The sequence below is a fragment of the Salmo salar genome, chromosome 07 (assembly GCF_965601325.2).
Source record: "Salmo salar chromosome 07, fSalSal1, whole genome shotgun sequence".
Lineage (NCBI taxonomy): Eukaryota > Metazoa > Chordata > Actinopteri > Salmoniformes > Salmonidae > Salmo > Salmo salar.
Genome location: NC_138297.1, coordinates 60,729,460 through 60,756,334, shown reverse-complemented (window position 1 = coordinate 60,756,334; position 26,875 = coordinate 60,729,460). Strand labels below are relative to the sequence as shown.

Here is a 26,875-nt window from a genome sequence, read left to right as displayed (position 1 = left end):
CTGTCTGGGACTCAGGTGTCTGTCTGGATGGCATGGTAACATAAGATATGACGCAAACATGCATCTTGCAGAAGAAATTGTTTTAGGGTGGAATGACTAGACATATCTGATGACGATGTTGACAGAACACTTCATCAAATATTCTTTACCGGCCCCTCCCATAGACTTAACGTTGCCCTGGTTTACGTGATGACGCTGGATGTATATGAGCGCAAGCGGCGGGATCGTTCTCTCTTTTACCGCCATAAGAGCGGAGTCTTTTTCTTTTGGACCGCTTCACTGCGTAGATCCATCTAGTCAAGCCGCCAGTTAAAGGTAAGAGAATGACTTGAAATCGCCTTAGCTTGGTCTTTAGCAATACAACAGAGTGGTGCATATATATTGTACTCTTAGATGGGTACGAATATGGGGTTGTTCTTAACGTCTTGATCTAAATATTTGTGTGGATGTAGTCGGGAAGAATAGAACGATAGCTTGCCAGCTAACTAAGTCGGATGGCTAGTAGCAGCCATTGAGAGACGAGAGGCTCCACCATGATTCGTTAGCTTGCTAACGTTACATGCACGATGATGAAAAGGGCAAATTTTCCGCCCTTTCGAGACATTGTATTGTAAATAAAAACGCCGTAACGTTATTGTGACTAATCGTCGTAATTTGCATCATTCAGTTATTGGTTTTATCGGATGTCGTGTTTTTTATTTATTTAGACTTGACCTTATTTATTGACTAGCCTTAGGGAGGGTAACGTTAGTTAAGTGATGGGAGGGAGATGTGGCGGGTACAAGTTTTTTGGGTCTATAATCACTGTTCGAGCAATACAGCTAACCAACAGGCTACACTCTAAAATGGGACGCGTATGTCTCCGTCTTTTCACGTGATTTTTGACATGTTTGTAGTTGGCTAGCTAATTTCGATAGCCACATAGCTAGCTAACGGTTCTCTAATTTTGGTTTTTAATATTATTTGATGGTTCCAATATTTGCCCAGCAGGTCACGTTTCCAATCAAATATGGATTGTCACTTGAGTACTTGCCCAATGAAAGTGCGTATGCCAAACTAACGTTAGCTAGGTAGCTGTAACTAGCTAACGTTAGTTGACTTACTGGCAAAGTAGTTAGCTAGCTGAACACATTCACAAACCAGTTAGTTAACGTTAACGCAAATGTATCCATTATAGTGCATGTGGTAGCTAACTAGCTAGATACCACGGAAATGTGTCATTTGTACGTTTCAGTGGTAGGTTAGGTAGTTAGCTAAATTCACATGCTGTTTAACAGCTAGCTGGCTGGCCGGCTTTCTTTGTCGGTGAGAGCCATTGCTCATAGCTTGCCTTGAGCATGCAACACGTGGTCGCTGGGTTTGAAAGGCTCGTTGAAGGGATGAATGTGTACCATTGGGGGATTTCAGTCACTGAAGTTCTGCTATTTTCACTTTGTTAGTGAAATTCATTGAGTTAGTTACACGCAAACAACGTTTCAGCTGTTATCGCATCTAAAGCTGCCTTTGTTTCTGCCAATGCGTATCAATGCAACAACTATAAATTCGTTAGACATTCTACCTTTAGCCACAGTTTAAGTTAACTGTAGCCTATAGCTAGATTGTGTATTTTTGACTACTACAGCCTACTTGGCTATGATTTGTATGGCTAACTTTTGTCAAGAAATGGGGGTGAACCAACTATTGTCGCAACTTGTAGAATGGATATTGGTCCTGATGACTTCTGCTAAGGCGACATTCCATTTTTGTTTGGGAGAAAGGCCCTAATGGTATAAGTAAGAATTAAACATGTTTTTAAATTGAACCCTTTATGATCCTGCTATGGATGATAGCTACTCTTGTATTGATGTTTGACCGTCTCAGATGCTTTGTCATGTGTTTTGAGGGAGACATCTGCTCCTCATGAACACATGGCATTTTTATGACCCCATCAATTTGAGTTCTAATGACCCCTTTGTGAAACTGGCATGAAGCGTTTAGGTAGTCAATTGATTGAAAGGTATTCCTGGAGCTGTTGCTGAAACAAAACTCACTGACAGTGTTGGACAATACTCTTAAAATAGTTGCCCATGCTATCAATTACTTCACACTGGAAGTTTACTGCAAAATGATAAGTTACTAGTTGAACAAAAATATAAACACAGGTACAGTTTTGGTCCCATGTTTAATGAGCTGAAATAAAATATCCCAGAAATTGTCCATACACACAAAGCTTATTTCACTCAAATGCACAAATTTGTTTACATCCCTGTTAGTAAGCATTTCTTCTTTGCCTAGATTTGTATTTATTTAGTTAGGCTAGTCAGTTAACACATTCTTATTTACAATGACTGCCTAGGAACAGTGGGTTTAACTGTCTTGTTCAGTTAACCACCAATTTTCTTTACCTTGTCAGCTCAGGGATTCGCTCTTGCAACCTTTCGGTTACTGGCCCAACACTACCTGCTGCCCCAGGTAGCCTAGATAATCCATCCACTTGACAGGTGTCTTGTCAAGAAGCTGGGGACAATAAAAGGCCACTCTAAGGTGTGCAGTTTTGTCACACCATGCTATAGATGTCTCAAGTTGAGGGGGTGTGCAATTGGCATGCTGACTGCAGGAATGTCCACCAGAGCTGTTGCTGGAATTTAATCTTAATTTCTCTACCTTAACCTCTTGGGGCTAGGTGGGACGCTAGCGTGCCACCCGTGGTGCACTCCATCAACAGCAGGTGCATTTCAAGAGCGGCAAATTTGAATCCAAATAAATGTCAAAATTCAAATTTTTCAAAAATACAACTATGTTACACCATTTGAAAGATAAACATCTCCTTAATCTAACCACGTTTTACGATTTCAAAAAGGTTTTACGGCGAAAGCATAAATTTAGAGTATGTTAGGACAGTACATTTACAAGAGTTGTGTGTAATGTTTTGTCAAGTCAAAGACAGGGTCACCAAAACCATAAAACCAGCTAAAATGATACACTAACCTTTTACAATCTCCATCAGATGACACTCCTAGGACATTATGTTAGACAATGCATGCATTTTTAGTTCTATCAAGTTCATATTTATATACAAAAACAGCGTTTTACTATGGCATTGATGTTGAGGAAATCGTTTCCCTCCAATAACCGGCAGTCAAGTCAGCGTCACAAATTAAATAATTAAAATTAGAAAACATTGGTAAAATATTATATTGTCATTTAAAGAATTATAGATTTACATCTTTTGAACGCAATCAACTTGCCAGATTTAAAAATAACCTTACTGGGAAATCACACTTTGCAATAATCTGAGCACTGTGCCCAGAAAAATACGCGTTGCGATACAGACTAGACGTCATGTTGGGGAGATCTAAAATCGAAAATACTATGTAAATAATCCATTACCTTTGATTCTCTTCATCAGATGTCACTTCCAGGTATCACAGGTCCATAACGAATGTAGTTTTGTTCAAAAAAGCTCATCATTTATGTCCAAAAATCTCCGTCTCGTTAGCACATGATGTAAGCCAGCCGGACTTCTCGTCATGAACGAGGGGAAAAAATATATTTCCGTTCGTTCAAACATGTCAAACGTTGTATAGCATAAATCATTAGGGCCTTTTTTAACCAGAACATGAATAATATTCAAGGTGGACGAATGCATAGCCTTTTATAACGTATTGGAACGAGGGTACCCAACATGAAGTAGCGCGCCAGGTGTCTAATGGGACATCACCGTTCCATGGCTCTTGTTCGGTCAGATCTCCCTCCAGAAGACTCAAAACACTTTGTAAAGGCTGGTGACATCTAGTGGAAGCAATAGGAAGTGCCAAAATATTCCTAAACCCCTGTGTTTTTCAATGGGATAGGTTTAAAATCAATACAACACATCAGGTATCCACTTCCTGTCAGAAAATGTCTCAGGGTTTTGCCTGCCAAATGAGTTCTGTTATACTCACAGACACCATTCAAACAGTTTTGGAAACTTTAGAGTGTTTTCTATCCATATATAATAAGTATATGCATATTCTAGTTACTGGGTAGGATTAGTAACCAGATTAAATCGGGTACATTTTTTTTATCCAGACGTGCAAATGCTGCCCCCTAGACCCAACAGGTTAAGCCGCCTCCAATGTCATTTTTAAAGAATTTGGAAGTACGTCCACCCAGCCTCACAACAGCAGACCACGTGTGACCAGGCCAGCCCAGGACCTCCACATCTGGCTTCTTAACCTTTGGGATTGGATGCGACCTGGACAGCTGATGAGTAATTCTGTCTGTAACAAATCCTCTTTGTGGGGGAAAAACTCAATCTGATTGGCTGGGCCTGGCTCACCAGTGGGTGGGCATATGCCCTCTCAAGCCCACCCATGGCTGCGCCCTTGCCCAGTCATCTGAAATCCATAGATTAGGGCCTAATAATTTATTTCACTTGGCTGATTTCCTTATGAACTGTAATGCAGCAAAATCATTCATTGTTGCGATTCTGTAAAGTATACATGTAGTTCACTAATCCCCAACACTATCTCGAGTTATGATTCTAGTCCCCTCTGACAGTGGTGCGTTCTTTACACATCAATGTATCAACAACTTGCCTAAAGCATTAGTGGCATGCCTAGTTGAATGTTTCAGATGCTGTTTGGATCATCATAAATCTATTTCATCAGAGGAAATCCACTTTATCAATGTCAGACTGAAATGCAGTCAGAGTGTGTCTGTATTTGAGTGGTGCTGTTCTCAAGCTTTTTATGGCTATTAAGAGCTCTGGCATTGGCTATTGGTGGGGAATGTTTGATCTGTTCCCTGGCCAGACATCGTGATGTGTGTCATGGTGTTTTGCAGGTCGATCCAAATGGTATTGGTTCACACTTTCAGAAATATGATTACGGTAGTGCTGTGTGCGGTTTTGAAATTTCAATGACTGAAGATTTGTCCTGGAATTATACTCTTTTTGGTCCCTCTGCCTGGTAATCTCCCTTTCAGCTGCTTAACATTTGATTTTTGGACAGCTTTTCAGTTGGCCTATTTAAACTGCGCAGGTGAGTGGGCAGCCTGTGCAATTCTTAACCAATGGGCACAAGCCATTAGGAAGGTGAGGGAGAGAAGAGGAGCTGCTGAAAGATGGAGACAGTTGTGTATTTCAGACATGGCAGGCCAGGTCTACATCAGCACTGTTAAACTGTTGCTGATTGGTTTATGGCTCAGTTTCCCTGACAATTATTGTTGTAGCATTTCTCTCCAACCAGGTCAGTAGACTTTCTATACTGCTTTCACACAACACCCTTGGTTTGTCATGAATTTGGCACTATAAAATGTGAATTCCCCATACTTCACTCTTGAAGTACAGTGAAGGTTAGTAGTAAACATTGAAGGGGCCAGTTTTATTTCTGTCAAGCATCTTTCAGTTGAGAGCCTTTGCCTTCACATTGGCTTTGATTGAGCTGCACTGAAATCTCTATGCTGGAGATATCAGAGCTTGCCCAATAGAATATTGTTTGAATTTGTTTTCACTCATTCCATGGAGACAGAAATAAAGATCTCTACCTGGCAGCTATTAATATGTGCTATCATTTTGTAATTAGTTGAGTTGAACACATTTTGGGGATACCAGCCACTTTCTATTTAACTCACCACTTTTTAAGCCCATTTGAAGACCACTGTCAACCTAATACCACAGTGGTAAGGAGAACCCTCCAGTAAATCCATCACCTAATGCCTTATGTCTTTGGAGGTTCGGTCACTGGTGTGAGCTAAAGCTGATCTGGCTCTTGTGTTTCTCCATGTGTGCTAACCCTGTGGTAAACGTTCTCCCTGTGGGGGGGGGGGGGGGGGGCCTCGAGCCTAATTCAATGCCTGATGTGACTAATGGCTTTTAATTGTCAACCTTCATGTGATGGCCTCTTTAACAGCCTGTATGGTTAAAGTGCAAGTCTGAGTGGGTCCAGCTGTGTACCTCTTCAAATGTGTTAAGGGTCACTGGCCCTGTGTGAAAGGCCTGTTGGACCGATGGGTGAACTACTAGCTGTGGTCTCTGCCCCCTCTAGGATTGGTTGCTTTACATAGCTCCAGTCCCCCTCTGCTCTCTCCTCCATGCCAGGAGGTTTATGGGGGTGGGGGGTACAGGTCTAAACAGGGCCTTGCTTTGGTGCTGTTATCAGATGGCAGCCCCAGTGTCGCCAGCATCTAAAGCCCCAGCCCAGGGCACACTGCGGAGCACAGATTATCTCTGCCCAAACCAAATGAGATGGGCAAGAGGTTGAGATATGTAGGACGATTTAACTAAGGCTTATGTTACTTAATGCCTCAGCATAGCTAACATGGCTGTCGGTGAGCTGGGCGCTTGGGAGTTCTTTCATGCACATTTCACTAACCAACATGACAGGGAGCCAAAAGCAGCCCTTTTTTGTTTTCATCTGGGAGTGGGAGGAGAAACTGGGGTAGGATTACAGTTGGTGGCCATTTTGCACTAAGCAAGCGGAGTGCTTGGAATCAGATGTTCAGCCCTCCTGTGGGTGCTTTAGTCCACAAAGCTCCTAATGTCCGTTTGCTATACACACTGGGATGGAGATGTCCTCAACTCTATTGAACTTAAGGATATGATATTATGTTGCCTGTTGTAAACCTACCATCAAACAAGACGATGTAATGCTAGTCTTGCAAATAAATCATAAGGGCTTATTTCAATAAATAATCTATTCCCAGAAGCCCTTTGTTTATTGAACATATCGATTTCCTGCTGTGAATTAACATTTGTGTCAAAAGTAGCATGTATCATACATTGTCTAACTCTCTCTTCTCTTCCCTTCAGCAGCATCACTCGAGACTTGGCTAAGATGGCAGACATGGACAAGTAAGTGCATCCTCTCCATTTGATTGTCTGTGCAGCATGCGTTCTGTGCAGCAAGGATAGACACTTATTGCATAAGTGTCCTATACTAAAGCAATCCCACCTCTGCATCGTTACCTAGGGCCTTATAAATCAAATTTTTTTCCCCCTTTACATTTCTGGCTGTTAGCCTTTAATTCCAGTGTTCGTCTAGCGAAAGGCTGATTAGCTGTGTTTTTGTCACACATGTGATGGTAGTTTGCAAAACAAATACCCACTGGATTGATGCCAATAATATAATTCTGCGAGGTCAGCATAAGCTACTTTGTAGGTAGCATTTCATTTACAATATTCTTGGGAAAGCCTTTCCGTGTCTACCAGACTATTTTTAATTATCATCATTGCTAACAGCTACAAAGTGGTAGATGCGCGAGCCCTCACATACTGAGAAGGGAAATTCTCGTTGCCTTTAAGAAAGTTCAGATGCATTCTGTTCATGTCGTATGATCATCTTCTGCTAATTAATTTTCAATTAATTTAGTTGATTCCTTACTCATTTAAATAAATGTTTGAATTTTGTTGGTTCCCCTAATGTCTGGATTCAGTGTTTCCATCCGTGTTCTCTGCATCGTGGATTTAATAGGGCCCTAATTATCCTCCCCCTTTTGTCATTGGTTTACCTGGAGGTGTGTTGAGGTCCTGTGCCCTGTCATTTTGGCTCTACCTGCTATGGTGTCTAGCCTGGCCAGGAAGCCAACCTGGATTTGAAATGTTGGTGAACACGGTCACGTTCATTAGTGCACACCGCAGCATAACGTTTTGCAAAGGAAAACCTAAAGCAACCTTTGTAGTTTTATACCTCAAATGCAGCTCAGCCAGCTTCTTGTCTCAGGCAGAAATATGCATATAGTGAAATGCATGTGTTTAAGTCCATGTGGGTGATTTTTCTCCCCCCCCAATTCAGGCCAATGTTTGTGGTCAAACCTCCAGGGTATTCCAGAACGAGGCCCCCATCAGCACGCTAACCTGTCAAGTTCAGGATCGTTGTGGAGCTCTTGGTTAGCAAGGAAACTAATTATGCAGCCAAGCATAGTCTGATTTGTTCACCCAAGGCATCCATGTACCAAAAAACTATTTGGATAATGGCACAGGAGTGTTGGGTGAAATCATGACATTAGTCCAATGCACATACTGTTTAGGAATGCCTTTATCAATTTGGCTTCTAGTAGCTGTCAAACATTAGACACCGGTGGTTGTATATATCAAGCATCTGAGTAGTGTTGACATTTTAGAGCACAGTTAATATAATAACATGGGTGTTCCTGATCCTAGATCAGCACTCTTACTGAGATGCTTGGTCCATACGTCCGCAGAGCTGAGTCAGTTCTCTTCCCCTGGTATCTGATGCAGAGGAGGATGGCCAGCTGTCGCTCTCACTGCAGAGACGTTTCCTCGCTGGGCTGTGGCTCGACGTGGCTGTTTACTCAGCCTGGGCTGCTTGGGATGGCTGGGCTTGGGTTACGCCGGCTCCCTCCAACCACTCAGACACCTCCCTGAGTTTAAGTAATGCGCTTTGACCCTGGTCCAGCAGGCCTGTGGCTGTCTCACTCCACAGGGAACAGGCAGACAGTTACAGTGGATATAAAGTCTACACACCCCTGTTAAAATGCCAGGTTTTTGTGATGTAAAAGAATGAGACAAAGATAAATCATGTCAGAACTTTTTCTACTGTTAATGTGACCAATAATGTGAACAATTCAATTGAAAAACAAACTGAAATCTTCGAGGGGAAAAAATAACCTTACAATGACCTGGTTGCATAAGTCTTATAACTGGGGATGTGGCTGTGTTCAGAATTAACCAATCACATTCAAACTCATGTTAAATAAAAGTCATTACACACCTGCCATCATTTAAAGTGACTCTGATTAATCACAAATAAAGTTCAGCTGTTCTAGTAGGATTTTCCTGACATTTTCTTAGTTGCATCTCAGAGCAAAAGCCGTGGTCCGCAGAGAGCTTCCAAAGCATCAGAGGGATCTCATTGTTGAAAGATATCAGTCAGGAGAAGGGTACAAAAGAATTTCCAAAGCTTTACATATACCATGGAACACAGTGAAGACAGTCATCATCAAGTGGAGAAAATATGGTACCACAGAGACATTACCAAGAACTGGACCTCCCTCCAAAATGTATGAAAAGACGAGGAGAAAACTGGTCAGGGAGGCTTCCAAGAGGCCTACAGCAACATTAAAGGAACTGCAGGAATTTCTGGCAAGTACTGGCTGTGTGCTACATGTGACAACAATCACCCGTATTCTATGGGGTAGGGTGGCAAGACGGAAGCCTTTTCTTACAATGAAAAACATCCAAGCCTGGCTGACGTTTGCAAAAACAAACATCAAGTCCCCCAAAAGCACGTGGGGAAATGTGTTATGGTCTGATGAAACCAAGGTTGAACTTCTTGGCCATAATTCCAAAAGGTATGTTTGGTGCAAAAACTACACTGCACATCACCCAAAGAACACCATACCCACAGTGAAGCATGGTGGTGGCAGCATCATGCTTTGGGGCTGTTTTTCTTCAGCTGGAACCGGGGCCTTAGTCAGGGTGGAGGGAATTATGAACAGTTCCAAATACCAGGCAATTTTGGCACTAAACCTTCAGGCGTCCGTTAGAAAGATGAAGAGGAAGTTCACCTTTCAGCACGACAACGACCCAAAGCACACATCCAAATCCACGAAAGCATGGCTTCACCAGAAGAAGATTAACGTTTTGCAATGGCCCAGCCAGAGCCCAGACCTGAATCCAATTGAACGTCTCTGGGCTGATCTGAAGAGGGCTGTGGTCAGGAGATGTCCTCGCAATCTGACAGATTTGGAGCGCTTTTGCAAAGAAGAGTGGGCAAATATTGCCACATCAAGATGTGCCATGCTAATAGACTCCTACCCAAAAAGACTGAGTGTTGTAATAAAATCAAAAGGTGCTTCAACACAGTAATAGTTTAAGGGTGTGCACACTCATGCAACCAGGTTACTGAGTTTTTTTTATTTATTTTCCCCCCTCAAAGATTTCAGTTTGTTTTTCAATTGAATTGTTCACGTTATAGGTCACATTAAAGGTGGAAAAAGTTCTGACATGATTTCTTTGTCTCATTATTTTACATCACAAAACCCTGGCATTTTAACAGGGGTGTGTAGACTTTAAATCCACTAACTGTTTATCCCTTCATCTGCCTTATTATATACAGTCCTGACTGACTGCAGGAGTCTCTGGGTGAAGTTTCCCCTATATACAGGTCTAGCATCAACTTCCCCTCACCCAGTCTTAACCTAAACCACTAGTGGTGGAAAATGCGTAACTGACCCAAGATCAGTGTCTAGGGGTAACATCACCCTATTTTACCCCATGACTAACTGCAGGGCGGATGCTAGCATTTTAGCCTGACGCCACATGGTTGTCATTATGTTGACCAGGGGCTTATTCAGATAGAAATGTAATTATTTTGCATGGGTTCGGAACCTGGTTCATGGATCAGTATGAACGGGGTTTAAATCCAGTGTTAGATGAAACTTCAGTGAGGCAGGGGAGCAGTATACCCTGTGTCCCTGTTCACTCTCTGGGAACATGGTCTCCTAGTCTGTCAGAGGTACTGTGTGGAGGCCTCTATGTATTAGTATTGTCTGACACGCCCCTCCTTTTGTATCTAAGTAATTATTAGAGTAATTCCCTATTCTACACAATAGATATAATCACATAACATCTAAACGGTACATTCCGTTCCTGAATAAGCTCCAGGTGTCTGTTTTGGCTGATGTAATGTTTTTCTCTCTGTGTGCAGTAAGGACCAGGCTGAGCTGGACCCGGCAGATTTGGAGGACGTGGAGGACGTGGAAGAGGAGGAGACTGGAGAGGACGTCAACAGCAAAGGTAAGGCTCAGCACTACCCGTCGAGGAAGCGACTGGGATTGTTAAACGTTAATGTCTGTGCCCACCGTGGATTTGACTTCAACTGAACAACCAACAGTGAAATGTGAATCAGTTTGACATGAGTGTCATGAGCCTCTGCTTGCTGGTCAGTCGTTAATGTTAGGTTGAATTAAAATCCTCTGTGCCCACATTGTCTAGGTTTGAAATCTGAATGTTTTTACCTGTCCACGAATGAGTAGGAATCATGTGTTTATTAATGAGGTTTATCATGTTTAACTGGCAGTCCTTTGTAGACTGAATTAATGTCTCTCTGCCCCAGGTATTTATAGCCCAGCAATGCTTATCGTCTCCCACCACAGTGATATGTCACAATGATCTCACACTTGACAGAGGCTTTCATACGGCCAGAGCCTAACAAATATCCTAATTATCGCCCGATTTCTGTAATGACACTCGTCATCAGTAGAATCGTCCCTTGTCTAGAACCGATTCAGAACATTTTTCCTTCCCACTCATCCCTGTCCCCACTCTGCCGTAGCACTGAGTTGTCACTCAGCTGAGGAGTTTGCAATTTCGTCCTTAGCGGCACCCTATTCCCCCTATAGTGCACTACTTTTGACTATAGACCCTGCTCAACACTAAAGCACTTTAGGGAATATTTTGTTGTTGGGACAGGCACAGCAGGGCCCACAAATCCAAGGTGTAAGGAGTTTAATCGTGGCGTAGGTAAATCAAGGCAGGCAGAGTATACCTGCTGACTGTAAATTATGCAGCAGCCCTCTGCCTCGTCCCATGGGCAAAGCGTTTGTTCTCCGCTTTGGAAATGTCTCTAACAGCTTTTAGGAATAAGTTTGGTGGATGGGAAGACTGACTCTAATGCTCCCTCTATGGGCTCTAGTCCAACCTGTCTTCAAGCAGAGGCTGGGACAGTCTGACCAAGTGACTGTTGAGCACTAAGCACATTTCTATCGCCGTCTTAATCGGATAGAAATGTCATTATTTTGGAACTGGTTCAGTGTTGGAAGAAACTTCAGCGAGGCAGGGGAGCAGTATACCATTTGCGGATTCCCTGGTCGCTCTCTGGGAACATTGCATCCTAGTCTGTCAGATGTTCTGTGGAGGAAACACAGGGCTCTGTGTCAATAGTGTGAAGTGACTTCCTTTCCTTGTCTCCTCTCATTCGTCTGCACCAATCTGAAGAGGTTTGACGGGTGGCAGCGTTTTGGCAGTAGCGTTCTTCCACCTGTTCAAGACTGTCAGATCAGTGAAGATGGAAGGGACAACCTGTTGACCAACAACCCAGCCCTTTGTTTTAGAATTTTTTTTGTGTGACTTTGTCTGTCCTTAGTTGACCTGAAAATATTTGGAGTAGCCCGCCCTAGAATTTCTTATGCAGAACTCCCTTCCTTCCGTCTATGTATCTGTCCGTATGGTGTCTGATGCTATGAATGGTTGTCTGTGTCTGACGGTAGTGCCTGGCTTTGTCCGTCTCCCCTCAGCTCGTCAGCTCACCGTGCAGATGATGCAGAACCCACAGATTCTGGCCGCGTTGCAGGAGAGGCTGGACGGCCTGGTGGGCTCGCCGTCAGGATACATGGAGAGGTGAGAACCCCAACCAGGAGAGACACTGAGGCTACAGCCGTACAGATTCTGGATCGAGACAATCCTTTTTCAATGGGAGTCCTCAGTAGGATGGGCAACAGATTGTCCATCAGAGAACCCACTCTGTTTTAGGTCCTGTATGTACTCGTTCAAAATAGTTGACTTGAGGTGACGGACAGTGGCTGAATGCATCTACGATTTCCTCAGTGTTCCTGCGACTGGCCATAGCCTGACTCTGTCCCACTCTGCAGCTCTGGGGGACTAGCCTAGTTATGCAGCCCTGCTTTACATGTTAAGGCTCCAACAGAAGTTCTTCTCACTAAGGTAGTGGTCTAGTTGTTTTTATATATATATATATATATATATATATATATATATATATATATATATATATATACATACAACTAGACCACTACCTTAGATGTATGTATGTATGTGTATATATATATATATATATATATAAAATTCTTGGCATGCACGCTTTCTCCCTGTACCCGTGTATGTTATGGAGGGATAACAAGGCCAGTGCTATGTCTTCGGTGCCAGAATGTTCCTTGTCTTCTGGTTGTGTCTTCAATTCGCTGGTACATCCCTCTGACATCTCTGTGGAAAATGAGTATTGGTAGTTTAGGGTGATGATAGGCTGAATCTAACCTACACCCAAAACCGATTTTGAAGGTGCAGAGGGAAAACTGAAAGTTTCTGCACACTCCGTTGCTCTTAAGGTCGACTGACCAAAAGCTCAGCTACCATTTATAGTATAGGTTGACAAAATGATGCTTTAAGTTCATCTGGTTCTCTCATCCTTGAGGTAATCACTCTGTGCGTGATTGGGTATGTGAAGGTAATGCTTTTCATTCAGGGATTTCCTCAAGGAAGGTTGCCTAGTTACAGTATTCAAAGAAGGCCACCGCTACAGTGATGAGAAGCTGCTGCATTCCCCTTTAAAGCAATGTCCCATAACTGTAGTGCTCTAGGTCTGCTCTGTGCTGGGGTGTCCTTCAATATGCAAATGATTTGGCCATGGTGAGTTGGAGTTGACTCCTTGGCCAATGACTTCACTGAAGAGCTATGGCACACAAAGACATGATGCCTAGGCACTAGGTGTTCTGGACCCAATGACTTCACTGAAGAGCTATGGCACACAAAGACATGATGCCTAGGCACTAGGTGTTCTGGACCCAATGACTTCACTGAAGAGCTATGGCACACAAAGACATGATGCCTAGGCACTAGGTGTTCTGGACCCAATGACTTCACTGAAGAGCTATGGCACACAAAGACATGATGCCTAGGCACTAGGTGTTCTGGACCCAGTTGTGCACCTCTTGATTTGGTGTTGCAGTGAAACGTGTTTAAAAGCAGTCTCCGCATCAGTCCCAAAAACAAGCGTCCTGAAATGTGAACCTAGGCCCTATGTATCATTCTCGGAGTAGCGTTGCTGATCTAGGATCAGGTCTCCCTGTCCATGTATTCTTATTCCTTATATAAAAGGCAAAACTGATCCTAAATCAGCACTCCTACTCAGACGCTTGATGCATACCCCTGTTCTGACCCAATGCAGATGGTATTATGGCTCCCTCCTTCCACCATTCCACTCGCTTCATATGATGGATGAAATCTATCTGTAGGGTGTCCAATCAAAAACGCACTTTTTGACCAATTGGCCAAATCTTAATTGTGGTCCAAACCTTGTCAATCATAACCCGTTCAAGTTGTTAGTTTATAGGTTGGCCAGAATTAGGGTGACTAAATCAATGGAAGCCCGGGGGTAAAATGGTGAAGTTGCATTGTCATCTGTGTAAGATTTAAGGCTACTGAATACCTGACAGGCTCACTTTCCCATTGAACTCGCCATCTTCTCAAATCCACAGGACATAAAACAAGAGGTAAGATGGATGTTGAGACATGTCATGTAGTATTTTAGTATACTCTTATTTGAAATTAGCCTTTTTTTGGAGCGCCAACAAAATTATATGCACATCACTGGTGTCAAGAGTACTGAGTGTACAAAACATTAAGAACACCTGCGCTGTCAATGACAGCCTAACGAGGTGAAGGCTATGATCCCCTATTGATGTCGCTTGTTAAATCCACTTCAATCAGTATAGCTGAAGGGGAGGAGACATTAACTTCATGTGGGTACCTGGGACGGTAGAGTCCCACCTGGCCAACGTCTGGTGAAATTGCAGAGCGCCAAATTAAATTACTATAAATATTTTAACTTTCATGAAATCACAAGTGTAATACATCAAAATAAAGCTTAACTTGTTAATCCAGCCGCTGTGTCAGATTTCAAATGAAAGCAAACCATGCGTTTTTCTGAGGGCATCGCTTGGCACACATTACATACAGTTACCAGCGAAGTAGATTAGTCACGAAAGTCAGAAATGGCAATAAAATGTATCACTTACCTTTGATCTTCGTATGGTTGCACTCACAAGACACCCAGTTACACAAATGTTCGTTTTGTTTGAGAAAGGCCCTCTTTAGATCCAAAAACCTCAATTTTGTTGGCCTGTTTTGTTCAGTAATCCAATGGCTCAAATGTGGTCACGAGGCAGACAAATTCCAAATACTATCCGTGAAGTTCGTAGAAACATGTCAAATGTTTAATCAAGCCTTAGGTTGTTTTTAGCCTAAATAATCTATGATATTTCAAACGGACAATAGCATCATCAATATAAAAGAAACTAAGTTGCGTTCTCGGTCACATGCAGTAACCAGCTCTTGGGACATCCCACTATCCACTGACTCAATGTGGTCATTCTCCCTCATTTTTCAGAATAAAAGCCTGAAACAAGGTCTAAAGACATTATGTTAACAGTTTTAGAAACTTGAGTGCTTTCTATCCAAATCTACTAATTATATGCATATCCTAGCTTCTGGGCCTGAGTAGCAGGCAGTTTACTTTGGGCACGCTTTTCATCCGGGGGTGAAAATAGTGCCCCCTACCCTAGTGAGGTTAAATAATGATTTTTAAGCCTTGAGACAATTGAGACATGGATTGTGTGTGCCATTCAGAGGGTGAATGGGCAAGACGACATTTAAGTGCCTTTGAACGGGGTATGGTAGGTGCCAGGTGCACTGGTTTGTCAAGAACTGCAATGCTGCTGGGTTTTTCACACTCTGTGTATCGTTAATGGTCCATCACCTAAAAGACATCCAACCAACTTGACGACTGAAGCTTTGGCATCAATATTGGCCAGCATCCCTGTGGAAGGCGTTCCACATCTGACTCTGAATATAATGTTAATGATATATTGTAGAAAGACCCCACACAACCATTCAGAACATGAAGAATAATTTGTCTTGGTACAATGTATTTTGTAACATAAGGAAAGGACATCTTATCACCACCAAAGCATGTTTTCACCCACTCGGTAAAGAGTGGGTGGACATCCTAAAATCTGTGTAGAAACATGCCATTTTTAAATGAGTCAAATCCCCGTCAAACTGCTCTTGGCATGGGTTTCTTGGCCCAACAGCATACCAAAGCATTGCAGCGCCGGACATCGAATTCTACCTTGATTAATGGAAGTGGCTGTGGTATTTCTCACCAACATCTCAACAGATTAATTGTGCCCTCTTCACCATTGGAGCATGTGGCTGTGACGCGTACACACTTGTGCACCTTTCATTTTTTTTGTGTAGGAGCCCCCCCGTCTCTGTCCTAGTGGCTGTGTAGGAGCCCCCCCGTCTCTGTCCTAGTGGCTGTGTAGGATTTCCCTCCCCCTCTGAAGCCAGTTCTTCAGATCTCCTAGCGTCCCCTCAGTGGGGTGCTGTGCCAGAGGGGCTGTGGTTGTGTAACGCCAGGGCTGAGGACCAGGCCATTACGTAAAACGTTGTTAGTTTAGTTACCGTAATTTCCGGACTATTAAGCGCACCTGAATATAAGCCGCACCCACTGAATTTTTAAACAATTATTATTTTGAACATAAATAAGCTGCACATGTCTATAAGCCGCAGGTGCCTACCGGTACATTGAAACAAATGAACTTTACACAGGCTTTAACGAAACACGGCTTGTAACAAAAATAAATGGGCTTTAACGAAACACGGCTTGTAACAAAAATAAATGGGCTTTAACGAAACACGGCTTGTAACAAAAATAAATGGGCTTTAACGAAACACGGCTTGTAACAAAAATAAATGGGCTTTAACGAAACACGGCTTGTAACAAAAAATAAATGGGCTTTAACGAAACACGGCTTGTAACAAAAAATAAATGGGCTTTAACGAAACACGGCTTGTAACAAAAAATAAATGGGCTTTAACGAAACACGGCTTGTAACAAAAAATAAATGGGCTTTAACGAAACACGGCTTGTAACAAAAAATAAATGGGCTTTAACGAAACACGGCTTGTAACAAAAAATAAATGGGCTTTAACGAAACACGGCTTGTAACAAAAATAAATGGGCTTTAACGAAACACAGCTTGTAACAAAAAATAAAAAATGAGCAGTAAACACTAGCCTACCAAGAAAGTCATTACTCCAGACCAAGCTCCCGTGCAGCAGCTCTATTTCCTTTTCCAACAGCCAGATCAATCGCCTTCAACTTGAAAGCTGCATCATATGCATTTCTCTGTGTCTTTGCCATGATGAGGGTGACAAAATGACTACCGTAATCAGAATGATGGGAAGTTTGAGTGCGCTCGATTTAATCTAAACAGTAAACAAAAAAGTTGTTTGACCTTAACCCATTCGGCAATTTCATTGGTCTAATGACAGCTTCATGCCGCCCAAAAAACTGAGCACGTCACAGAATTTATATTTTATTTTATTTTTTAAATTTGAAAGCGGGAAAAATCCATATTAGCCGCGTCATTGTTTAAGCCGCGAGGTTCAAAGCGTGGGATAAAAGTAGCGGCTTATAGTCCGGAAATTACGGTAGTCTTTCTCAATGTCAGTGGAAGTAGTCCTCTACTTCCTGGTCTTATGGTTGCTTATGTATTCCTAGCGGAGGGTACTAGGTCCTGCAGTCATTCTCCCTGGCACTGTTGCTCTGCAAAAAAGCGTCTGTATGCATAGGTCGGCATGCTTAAGTGTTTGTCATTAGTTGGACGTTTATTCCCATTGTCAGAGCGGCGGCTCCAGTATCTTGTTATATACACTACCATCTTTGGGGACAGTCAAGATGTACTTCTTTGCCGTGTGGAATTCTGACGTTTTTCTCTCCCCGTCTCCAGCTTACCAAAGGTAGTGAAGAGACGGGTCAACGCCCTAAAGAACCTACAAGTGAAATGCGCCCACATTGAGGCCAAGTTCTACGAAGAGGTCCATGAACTGGAGAGAAAGTACGCCGCTCTCTACCAACCCCTCTTCGACAAGGTAGGAACACCCCAGTTATGTTCCTTGTATCAATATGATCTCCCATTCATTGTACCTTATAACTATGCTGCATTTGACTGGGCATGGGTTGTTTTCATTGGTGCACACCGTATCAAATTGAGCCACTGCTGTTTGGCCAAATCCAGGTAGGTCCCTCCCTGTTTCATCCGTGTGCATCCAAAAAGTTATTTGCCGTGACCTGACTCCGAGGGTGAATTTCCCATTCACGCATGCTTATTAATTCACTTGTGAAATAGGACAAATATAAGCGCCCACCAAATTGTTCTTATTAATGAATACACCCCAGTATTCTCAATCTAGTGTTGGTCAGTCACTCCTCTGCCCATGTGTAGATCCTGCTGCAGCTGCTCCTTATCCAATGCTGAAAGACTGTGGGGGGGGGGGGCAAAAGCTACAGTCTCCTCTTTGGAGCGGACTGGGGATTTAGCAGAATCCTCTGACAAAAGAGCTGCAGCCTGTTGCAGGGATGCAGATGGAGCTGAGAAAATGGGGTGGGGTCGAGCTGGGATGCTCACACATGCAGACGGCCTGGCCAAACTGCTGTCTTGCGTAAATAGTGCCCTGGCTTGGCACCTCAGCCGCTAGTCCATTATCTTAGTTTAAACAGATGACTTTCCTCGGCTTTTTGTTAAATGTTTTGCTCTGTCCTCCTGGCTGTTGGCATTACAGGGACTGACTGTTTTTCTCCCCCTCTCTCCCTCCAGCGAAGCGACATAGTTAAAGCAGCCTATGAACCCACAGAGGAGGAGTGTGAGTGGAAGGCTGATGAGGAGGAAGAGTTGACAGTAAGTAAGCAGGTACAGGTGACTCCATGTCTTATCTAACCTGGGGACCTCCGCTGTCTGGTGCTACAGCAGGTCTTATTAATCTAACCTGGGGACCTCTACTGTCTGGTGCCTCAGCAGGTCTTATTAACCTCTATGGGCTAGGTGGGACGCTAGCGTGCCACCCGTGGTGCACTCCATCAACAGCAGGTGCATTTCAAGAGCGGCAAATTTGAATCCAAATAAATGTCAAAATTCAAATTTTTCAAACATACAACTATTTTACACCCTTTGAAAGATAAACATCTCCTTAATCTAACCACGTTTTACGATTTCAAAAAGGTTTTACGGCGAAAGCATAAATTTAGAGTATGTTAGGACAGTACATTTACAAGAGTTGTGTGTAATGTTTTGTCAATTCAAAGACAGGGTCACCAAAACCATAAAACCAGCTAAAATGATGCACTAACCTTTTACAATCTCCATCAGATAACACTCCTAGGACATTATGTTAGACAATGCATGCATTTTTAGTTCTATCAAGTTAATATTTATATCCAAAAACAACGTTTTACTATGGCATTGATGTTGAGGAAATCGTTTCCCTCCAATAACCGGCAGTCAAGTCAGCGTCACAAATTAAATAATTAAAATTAGAAAACATTGGTAAAATATTATATTGTCATTTAAAGAATTATAGATTTACATCTCTTGAACGCAATCAACTTGCCAGATTTAAAAATAACCTTACTGGGAAATCACACTTTGCAATAATCTGAGCACTGCGCCCAGAAAAATACGCGTTGCGATACAGACTAGACGTCATGTTGGGGAGATCTAAAATCGAAAATACTATGTAAATAATCCATTACCTTTGATTCTCTTCATCAGATGTCACTTCCAGGTATCACAGGTCCATAACGAATGTAGTTTTGTTCAAAAAAGCTCATCATTTATGTCCAAAAATCTCCGTCTTGTTAGCACATGATCTAAGCCAGCCGGACTTCTCCTCATGAACGAGGGGAAAAAATATATTTACGTTCGTTCAAACATGTCAAACGTTGTATAGCATAAATCATTAGGGCCTTTTTTAACCAGAACATGAATAATATTCAAGGTGGACGAATGCATACTCTTTTATAACGTATTGGAACGAGGGTACCCAACATGAACTCGCGCGCCAGGTGTCTAATGGGCCATCATCGTTCCATGGCTCTTGTTCGGTCAGATCTCCCTCCAGAAGACTCAAAACACTTTGTAAAGGCTGGTGACATCTAGTGGAAGCAATAGGAAGTGCCAAAATATTCCTCAGCCCCTGTGTTTTTCAATGGGATAGGTTTAAAGGTAATACAACACATCAGGTATCCACTTCCTGTCAGAAAATGTCTCAGGGTTTTGCCTGCCAAATGAGTTCTGTTATACTCACAGACACCATTCAAACAGTTTTAGAAAATGTAGGGTGTTTTCTATCCATATGTAATAAGTATATGCATATTCTAGTTACTGGGTAGGAGTGGTAACCAGATTAAATCGGGTATGTTTTTTTTATCCAGCCGTGTCAATACTGCCCCCTAGCCCTAACAGGTTAATCTAACCTGGGGACCTCTACTGTCTGGTGCCTCAGCAGGTTTTATTAATCTAACCTGGGGACCTCTACTGTCTGGTGCCTCAGCAGGTCTTATTAATCTAACCTGGGGTCCTCTAGTGTCTGGTGCTACAGCAGGTCTTATTAATCTAACCTGGGGACCTCTACTGTCTGGTTCTACAGCAGGTCTTATTAATCTAACCTGGGGTCCTCTAGTGTCTGGTGCCTCAGCAGGTCTTATTAATCTAACCTGGGGACCTCTACTGTCTGGTGCTACAGCAGGTCTTATTAATCTAACCTGGGGACCTCTACTGTCTGGTGCTACAGCAGGTCTTATTAATCTAACCTGGGGACCTCTACTGTCTGGTGCTACAGCAGGTATTATTAATCTAACCTGGGGACCTCTACTGTCTGGTGCCACAGCAGGTCTTATTAATTTAACCTGGGGACCTCTAGTGTCTGGTCATGATGACAGGGCCAGGAGGGTGTACCCATGATTGACTTATTGTTTTCTGACTGCTTTGGTTCCAGTAATGGTGGATGTGCTAGATGTACATTATATCTTGACTATTTAGAGGTTTAACCAGGGACTCTTATCTGTTCTGTTTATAGGCATCAGTGAAATGGTGCATTAAATCCCCTTTTTTGCTGATCTTCCTCCTGCCTGTTTCTTCCAGGAGGAGATGAAGGAGAAGGCCAAGGTGGAAGAGGAGAAGAAGGATGAGGAGAAGGAGGACCCCAAAGGCATTCCCGAGTTCTGGCTAACGGTTTTCAAGAACGTCGACCTGCTTAGCGACATGCTGCAGGTAGGCGGGCAGCGTGTTGGGGAGGGAGTGGAGGACTGTCAGCAGGAGAAGAGAGGAGAGCAGCAGAGGAAAGTAGGTCAGCAGACAGCTGCTGCTGCTCCCTAAAGATGAGGCTTCATCACCACCTACAGGCTTGATGAGGCAATTTCACCCCTAAAAATAAATGGTGTATATATACAGCACACTGTTGTAGTCCTGGACAAGCCCTCAGTGAGTTGAAGCAGGTGACTTTGTTCCGGGCTACAGCAAGAAGGTGCTGTTTGGGGGGGCTGGAGTTTGGAAACACTGATTTTAATTGGCACTCTTATCAGAGTGACTTAGTCAGTGTATTTGAGGTAGGTGAGACGATCACAGGTATTGGAAGTAAAACGTTCCTCAATAAAGCAGCTGTCGGCTAAATCGGTGCTAGTTAGAAAAGACAAGTGGGTGTTGGTGCCAGAAAGACCAGTACAACGGTAAGGTGTTTCTGTCTAGATACCATACCAATGTTCAAGCTGCTATTCATGTGTTTTACAGGAACATGATGAACCCATCCTCAAGCACTTACAAGATATCAAAGTCAAATTCTCAGACCCTGGCCAGCCCATGGTAGGTCTGTGCACCGCACTGCTCTGCAAGTCACTACTAGACGTTCTATCAATGTATTGAAAGCCAATGAATTAGGTGTTCCCAATATTCAACTCTTTCTTGCTCTTTTTCTCCAGAGCTTCTCTTTAGAATTCTACTTTGAGCCCAATGAGTTCTTCACAAACACTTTGTTGACAAAAACCTACAAGATGAGGTCTGAGCCTGACGAGAACGACCCCTTCTCCTTCGACGGGCCTGAGATCATGGGCTGCACAGGGTAAGACGTGCTGCATCAAACTGCTCCTTGTGTTGTCCCATAGAGATCCTATTCAATTAGGATTCTTCATCCTATGGTGCATCCTTAGTAAACCCCCTAGTTGCTAATCGTAGCCTCTGGGACAAGGAAGGATGCTAGATCAAACTAGAGATCCAAAGCTGAGAGTCCTGTCCATGTCTCTTGGTTATTTCAGCTCTGGGACAGTCATTGCAGGCACTAACATTGTTTGTTTCCTGAGGGGGGAGGGGTTTAAGGGTCATGTCAGTAGCTAGAGTTTGTTAAAAATTCGCTCCTTTTTAAATTAAGTTTGAATTAATATAAGATCAGGTTTATGCACCCCTCTGTTTGCTTGTTTGGTCAGTTAGAACAGACTACCGTCTATTTTAACACTAAGACATGGGTGATGAATGCAACGATATGTCCGGTTTGATAAAAGTAGTGGTCCTTTTTAACAATGCACCATGTTGATGGGGTTCTATTAAAAACCTTTGGCTTATCTTAACCTTTAGGGTTCAAAGCAACAGCTACACTCTAGTCATTGGTTGGTGTGTTTAGTCCTGTGTCTGGTCTCCTGGTAACCCTGGTGTCCACCGCTCTCGCCCCGCAGTTGTACGATCGACTGGACGAAGGGCAAGAACATCACCCTGAAGACTATCAAGAAGAAGCAGAAGCACAAGGGGCGTGGCACAGTCAGGACAGTCACCAAGACAGTCCCCAACGACTCCTTTTTCAACTTCTTCACCCCGCCTGATGTCCCTGAAAGTGGAGATCTGGTAAGTAATGCTTTCCGTTGTCTAGTGCAGTGCTTGAAGTGAGTGCAGGTATTTATTTTTGTTGCCGCAACTCAATATTTCTCTTTATGCAATATAGAATTTTGGCAAAATGGTAAGGTGCTGGAACTCAAGCAGTAGAACATTTTGAGTGTGTTCCAATTCAACCACTGGTGCAGTGTGGTCTTTCTATTAAAGTTGGTGAGTCTCGTAACTGTGACATGCTGGTGACTCTTGCCCTCCAGGACGAGGACTCTGAGGCTGTCCTCGCCGCAGACTTTGAGATCGGCCACTTCATCCGCGAGCGTATCGTCCCCAGGGCTGTGCTGTACTTCACGGGGGAGGCTATCGAGGATGACGATGATGATGTGAGTACCCACCACAGCCTGTGTGTAATGGCCTCATCCCTGTCCTAGACCTCTGAACCAAGCCACTGGCCTTCACATGTGTTCCCCTAACACTGGTGTCCCCTCTTGTTGCAGTACGATGAGGAGGGAGAGGAGGCTGATGACGAGGTAAGGCCTTGCTAGCTAGGTCTCTTCACCTGGTCCTCACTGACCCGGTCCAGTAATTCACCGTAGCCATGGCCGCTCACTGACCCGGTCCTGTTATTGACCTTAGCCATGGCTGCTCACTGACCCGGTCCTGTTATTGACCTTAGCCATGGCCGCTCACTGACCCGGTCCTGTAATTGACCTTAGCCATGGCCGCTCACTGACCCGGTCCTGTAATTGACCTTAGCCATGGCCGCTCACTGACCCGGTCCTGTTATTGACCTTAGCCATGGCCGCTCACTGACCCGGTCCTGTAATTGACCGTAGCCATGGCCGCTCACTGACCCGGTCCTGTAATTGACCTTAGCCATGGCCGCTCACTGACCCGTTCCTGTAATTGACCTTAGCCATGGCCGCTCACTGACCCGGTCCTGTAATTGACCTTAGCCATGGCCGCTCACTGACCCGGTCCTGTAATTGACCTTAGCCATGGCCGCTCACTGACCCGGTCCTGTAATTGACCTTAGCCATGGCCGCTCACTGACCCGTTCCTGTAATTGACCTTAGCCATGGCCGCTCACTGACCCGGTCCTGTAATTGACCTTAGCCATGGCCGCTCACTGACCCGGTCCTGTAATTGACCTTAGCCATGGCCGCTCACTGACCCGGTCCTGTAATTGACCTTAGCCATGGCCGCTCACTGACCCGGTCCTGTAATTGACCTTAGCCATGGCCGCTCACTGACCCGGTCCTGTAATTGACCTTAGCCATGGCCGCTCACTGACCCGGTCCTGTTATTGACCTTAGCCATGGCCGCTCACTGACCCGGTCCTGTAATTGACCTTAGCCATGGCCGCTCACTGACCCGGTCCTGTAATTGACCTTAGCCATGGCCGCTCACTGACCCGGTCCTGTAATTGACCTTAGCCATGGCCGCTCACTGACCCGGTCCTGTAATTGACCTTAGCCATGGCCGCTCACTGACCCGGTCCTGTAATTGACCTTAGCCATGGCCGCTCACTGACCCGGTCCTGTAATTGACCTTAGCCATGGCCGCTCACTGACCCGGTCCTGTAATTGACCTTAGCCATGGCCGCTCACTGACCCGGTCCTGTAGACCTTGCCGGCCGCCACGCCCGGTCCTGAGCCAGCCTGGCCGCTCACTGACCCGGTCCTGTAATTGACCTTAGCCATGGCCGCTCACTGACCCCGGTCCTGTAATTGACCTTAGCCATGGCCGCTCACTGACCCGCCGAGCCGCCGGCCGCTCCTGCCCGGTCCTGATTGACCTTAGCCATGGCCGCTCACTGACCCGGTCCTGTTATTGACCTTAGCTAGTTGGCGTCTATCTGTGTTTAACAGTTTCTTCTTGTGTTCTCCTAGGAGGGTGAGGAGGAGGGAGAGGAGGAGAATGACCCTGACTATGACCCCAAGGTGGGTAGGAGAGCTTACTGTTGATGTTATGACCTAATGTGAGACCAATGATCAGAAATATCAGATTTCAACATACAGAATAGAATGTGTACCGCTACTCCAAATGCATCATGAACACCAGCCGCCATGTTGTGTTTTTCTGTTTATATACTACTGCATCCAACGTCGCATCAGAACACACAGCCGTCGCGACCGTTTCCCTGTCACCTTGCTTCTAGTGTAAGGGCTGGATTTCCAGACACGCATTAAACCTGGTCCTGGACTATAAAGCATTCTACATTTGTGTTTTGGTACACCAAAGTACATTGTATTTCCAATGGAACGCTGCATTTGTCTTGCAGCACTGTGTTGCAGTGCGTTCTGTGTGGTGCATATACGTTGGATTTATGGAACGTATGTTAGATGGCTTGACAGAACTGGTAGCAGAAGGTGAATGGGGAACTTTAGCTGCACACATCAAAATGATGCTACATAACAATAACATTTTGCTCAATGCCACTATCAGTGTGATTGAGGTGTTAGTCCAGGACTCGGCTCATTCTGTGTCCTGGAAAACGCTAGAATGAGAGTTATGGTAAAGAGAATGGTATTTCTAAACTGTCTCAAAATATCACTTCAAGAACCTAATCAAATACCCTTTTGTGAGCGTCTGGTCATGCAATGTTTTTTCCACTTTCTTTTCAATGGAATGCTTTCAAAGCATGTTTCTACTTGCTGTCTACATCCTGGCTAAACTGAGACTGCATGTAAATTGGAATCGGATACTAAATCTATTCAGGTTTTAACTTTGTTTCATAGCTCTGCATGCCAAAGCTTTATTTGGTTTTGTTTGGGCGAATGGGAACAGTACTCCTTCTCTTTGCTGTATAAAGCCTCTTGAATTCTGTATTCTGCCTATTTTTTGCCTTTAATTCATTAATGTTCATCTCCAATCACTTGGCACCTTTTGTCAGCTATACTCTTTAAATTTTTCCTCACTAGGTTTAAGTGATGTCTGTAGAAAATAACCCTCTCCTGGTAGGTACAGCTTGTGAATTGTCAGCTTACCGCACCCCGCCTCCCTCCTGCACCTTTTCATTTTGACATCTCCTTTTCATCTCCTTGCACCCCCGCCTTCCACCTCCATCTGCACTTACAACTAACATAGTGGCTTTTTTCCCCTTTAACCGTAGTGGGTGCTGCGTTTGAGTTTTCTCTTCTGTATGTTGAAGCTAGTTAAACTTTCCTCCAATTTGACCCTATTTGTCTTTGTACAAAGTATTTTGTAACACCAATATTTACATTTGTTTGGAGAAGAATAGATCAACGTTTGCCACACCTGTTTTGTGGATTTTTATGTTTTTGAGTCTTAAGCCATCGCTCTGTTCATTCTGTCATTCTTCACTTTTGTACTCCAGAGACTGTAGTCTACATCTGGAAGGATGCTTGTTGTCTTTCTCCCATTGGACATGCCTGAATTGTTAAGACTGCGTGGGGTGAATCCAAACTTCCACTTCAGTTAAATTTTCACTTGGTCTCCCGCTGACATCAATGCACGGCTAAGTGAAAGTTTGACTTGAGTTGAAGTTCGGCTTCACCTCTGTCCTGGAGAGCTGTTGACCCCTGTAGGTCTGTTTATGGCCCTCTCCCTGCATTGCTGCCAATAGATTTCATTAGTTTTCCTTCCCTGTGAAAGAATGGCGTCTGTATGACATCAATGGTGCACCCCCCCATCACTGTTATGAGCACTACGGGTTAGTGCATTTATAGTATGGAGGTTCTATGCAGCAGTAGTGAAGGCTCTCAATGTAGTTATTCAACTTTAAAATGTATAATATTTAAATGTTGAATATTCACCACCACATCTCCATTGATGGTGTCTTGGTATTCACCCCCCCCCAACTCTGGTCTGATACCAAAGCACATGGCCTTTTATTTCCAGTTGCAGACTTTAAGAACATACTAGTATTGTGTGGAGTGTTATTGGGTCACTGTTCAGAAATCTCTAGCCTCAGTGCCAGGATGACATTGCCCTATACCCTGTCAATGTTTGTCTCAATTAGCCATAGAAAAATGTCTGAAGCCTAAACCTGTGTGTGTGTGAGGGTGATTAGTGTGTGTTTGGTTCTCAGTTCGGCTCTAACGTCCTCTCTTTTCGTCTCTTGCAGAAGGACGCAAATCCCCCAGCCGAGTGCAAGCAGCAGTGAAGGCTGCGGCTTTGAGGATCAACTGCACTGTAACAGCTTCTCAAATAAAACACTTACTTACGCCTTATAATGTTTTGTATTTTTCTTGGTAGAAATAAAAAATAAAGGGTTTCAAGATTTTTGTTACAAAAACTCCTAATATAATGTGAGCAGTGGCTCGATATGCATAGTATTTTACTAGACCCCCCCCCCCCCCCCCCCTGTACAAATAGTTAATGCCACAAACTTCCTGAAAGCATGATCTTGTTTCTCTCACTGCTAAACTAGTTTGGGTTCTTGTGAAGTTTTTGTTGTATTGCTCTTGGACAACAGCTG

The 26,875-nt window shown here is 43.9% G+C and overlaps 1 protein-coding gene and 2 non-coding genes across 10 annotated transcripts; all 3 read left to right on the top strand.

Annotated features, from left to right (window-relative positions):
* The first annotated feature begins 182 nt into the window (after positions 1-182).
* LOC106596138 (nucleosome assembly protein 1-like 1-A) lies at positions 183-26,630 on the top strand. 8 transcript variants are annotated; one of them, XM_045722310.2, is made up of 15 exons: positions 183-315; positions 6,773-6,814; positions 10,632-10,720; positions 12,193-12,322; positions 17,515-17,656; positions 18,382-18,474; positions 20,704-20,832; positions 21,349-21,420; positions 21,537-21,676; positions 22,284-22,449; positions 22,692-22,814; positions 22,929-22,961; positions 24,324-24,374; positions 25,356-25,391; positions 26,522-26,630. In XM_045722310.2, the coding sequence occupies exons 2-14, from the start codon at positions 6,798-6,800 to the stop codon at positions 25,359-25,361; spliced, it is 1,191 nt and encodes a 396-aa protein (XP_045578266.1). In that variant the 5' UTR covers positions 183-315; positions 6,773-6,797; the 3' UTR covers positions 25,362-25,391; positions 26,522-26,630. The 8 variants fall into 8 exon arrangements, with proteins under 8 accessions (XP_045578266.1, XP_045578267.1, XP_045578263.1 ...); XM_045722311.2 differs by lacking the exon at positions 25,356-25,391 and having other exon boundaries at positions 12,220-12,322; positions 18,382-18,462; XM_045722307.2 differs by lacking the exon at positions 25,356-25,391 and having other exon boundaries at positions 12,220-12,322.
* Positions 12,781-12,914, top strand: LOC123743879 (small nucleolar RNA SNORA57). Its single transcript, XR_006770731.2, has one exon. It is a non-coding gene; the product is annotated as a small nucleolar RNA SNORA57 (small nucleolar RNA).
* On the top strand, positions 21,753-21,882 carry LOC123743887 (small nucleolar RNA SNORA14). Its single transcript, XR_006770739.1, has one exon. It is a non-coding gene; the product is annotated as a small nucleolar RNA SNORA14 (small nucleolar RNA).
* Positions 26,631-26,875: the final 245 nt, after the last annotated feature.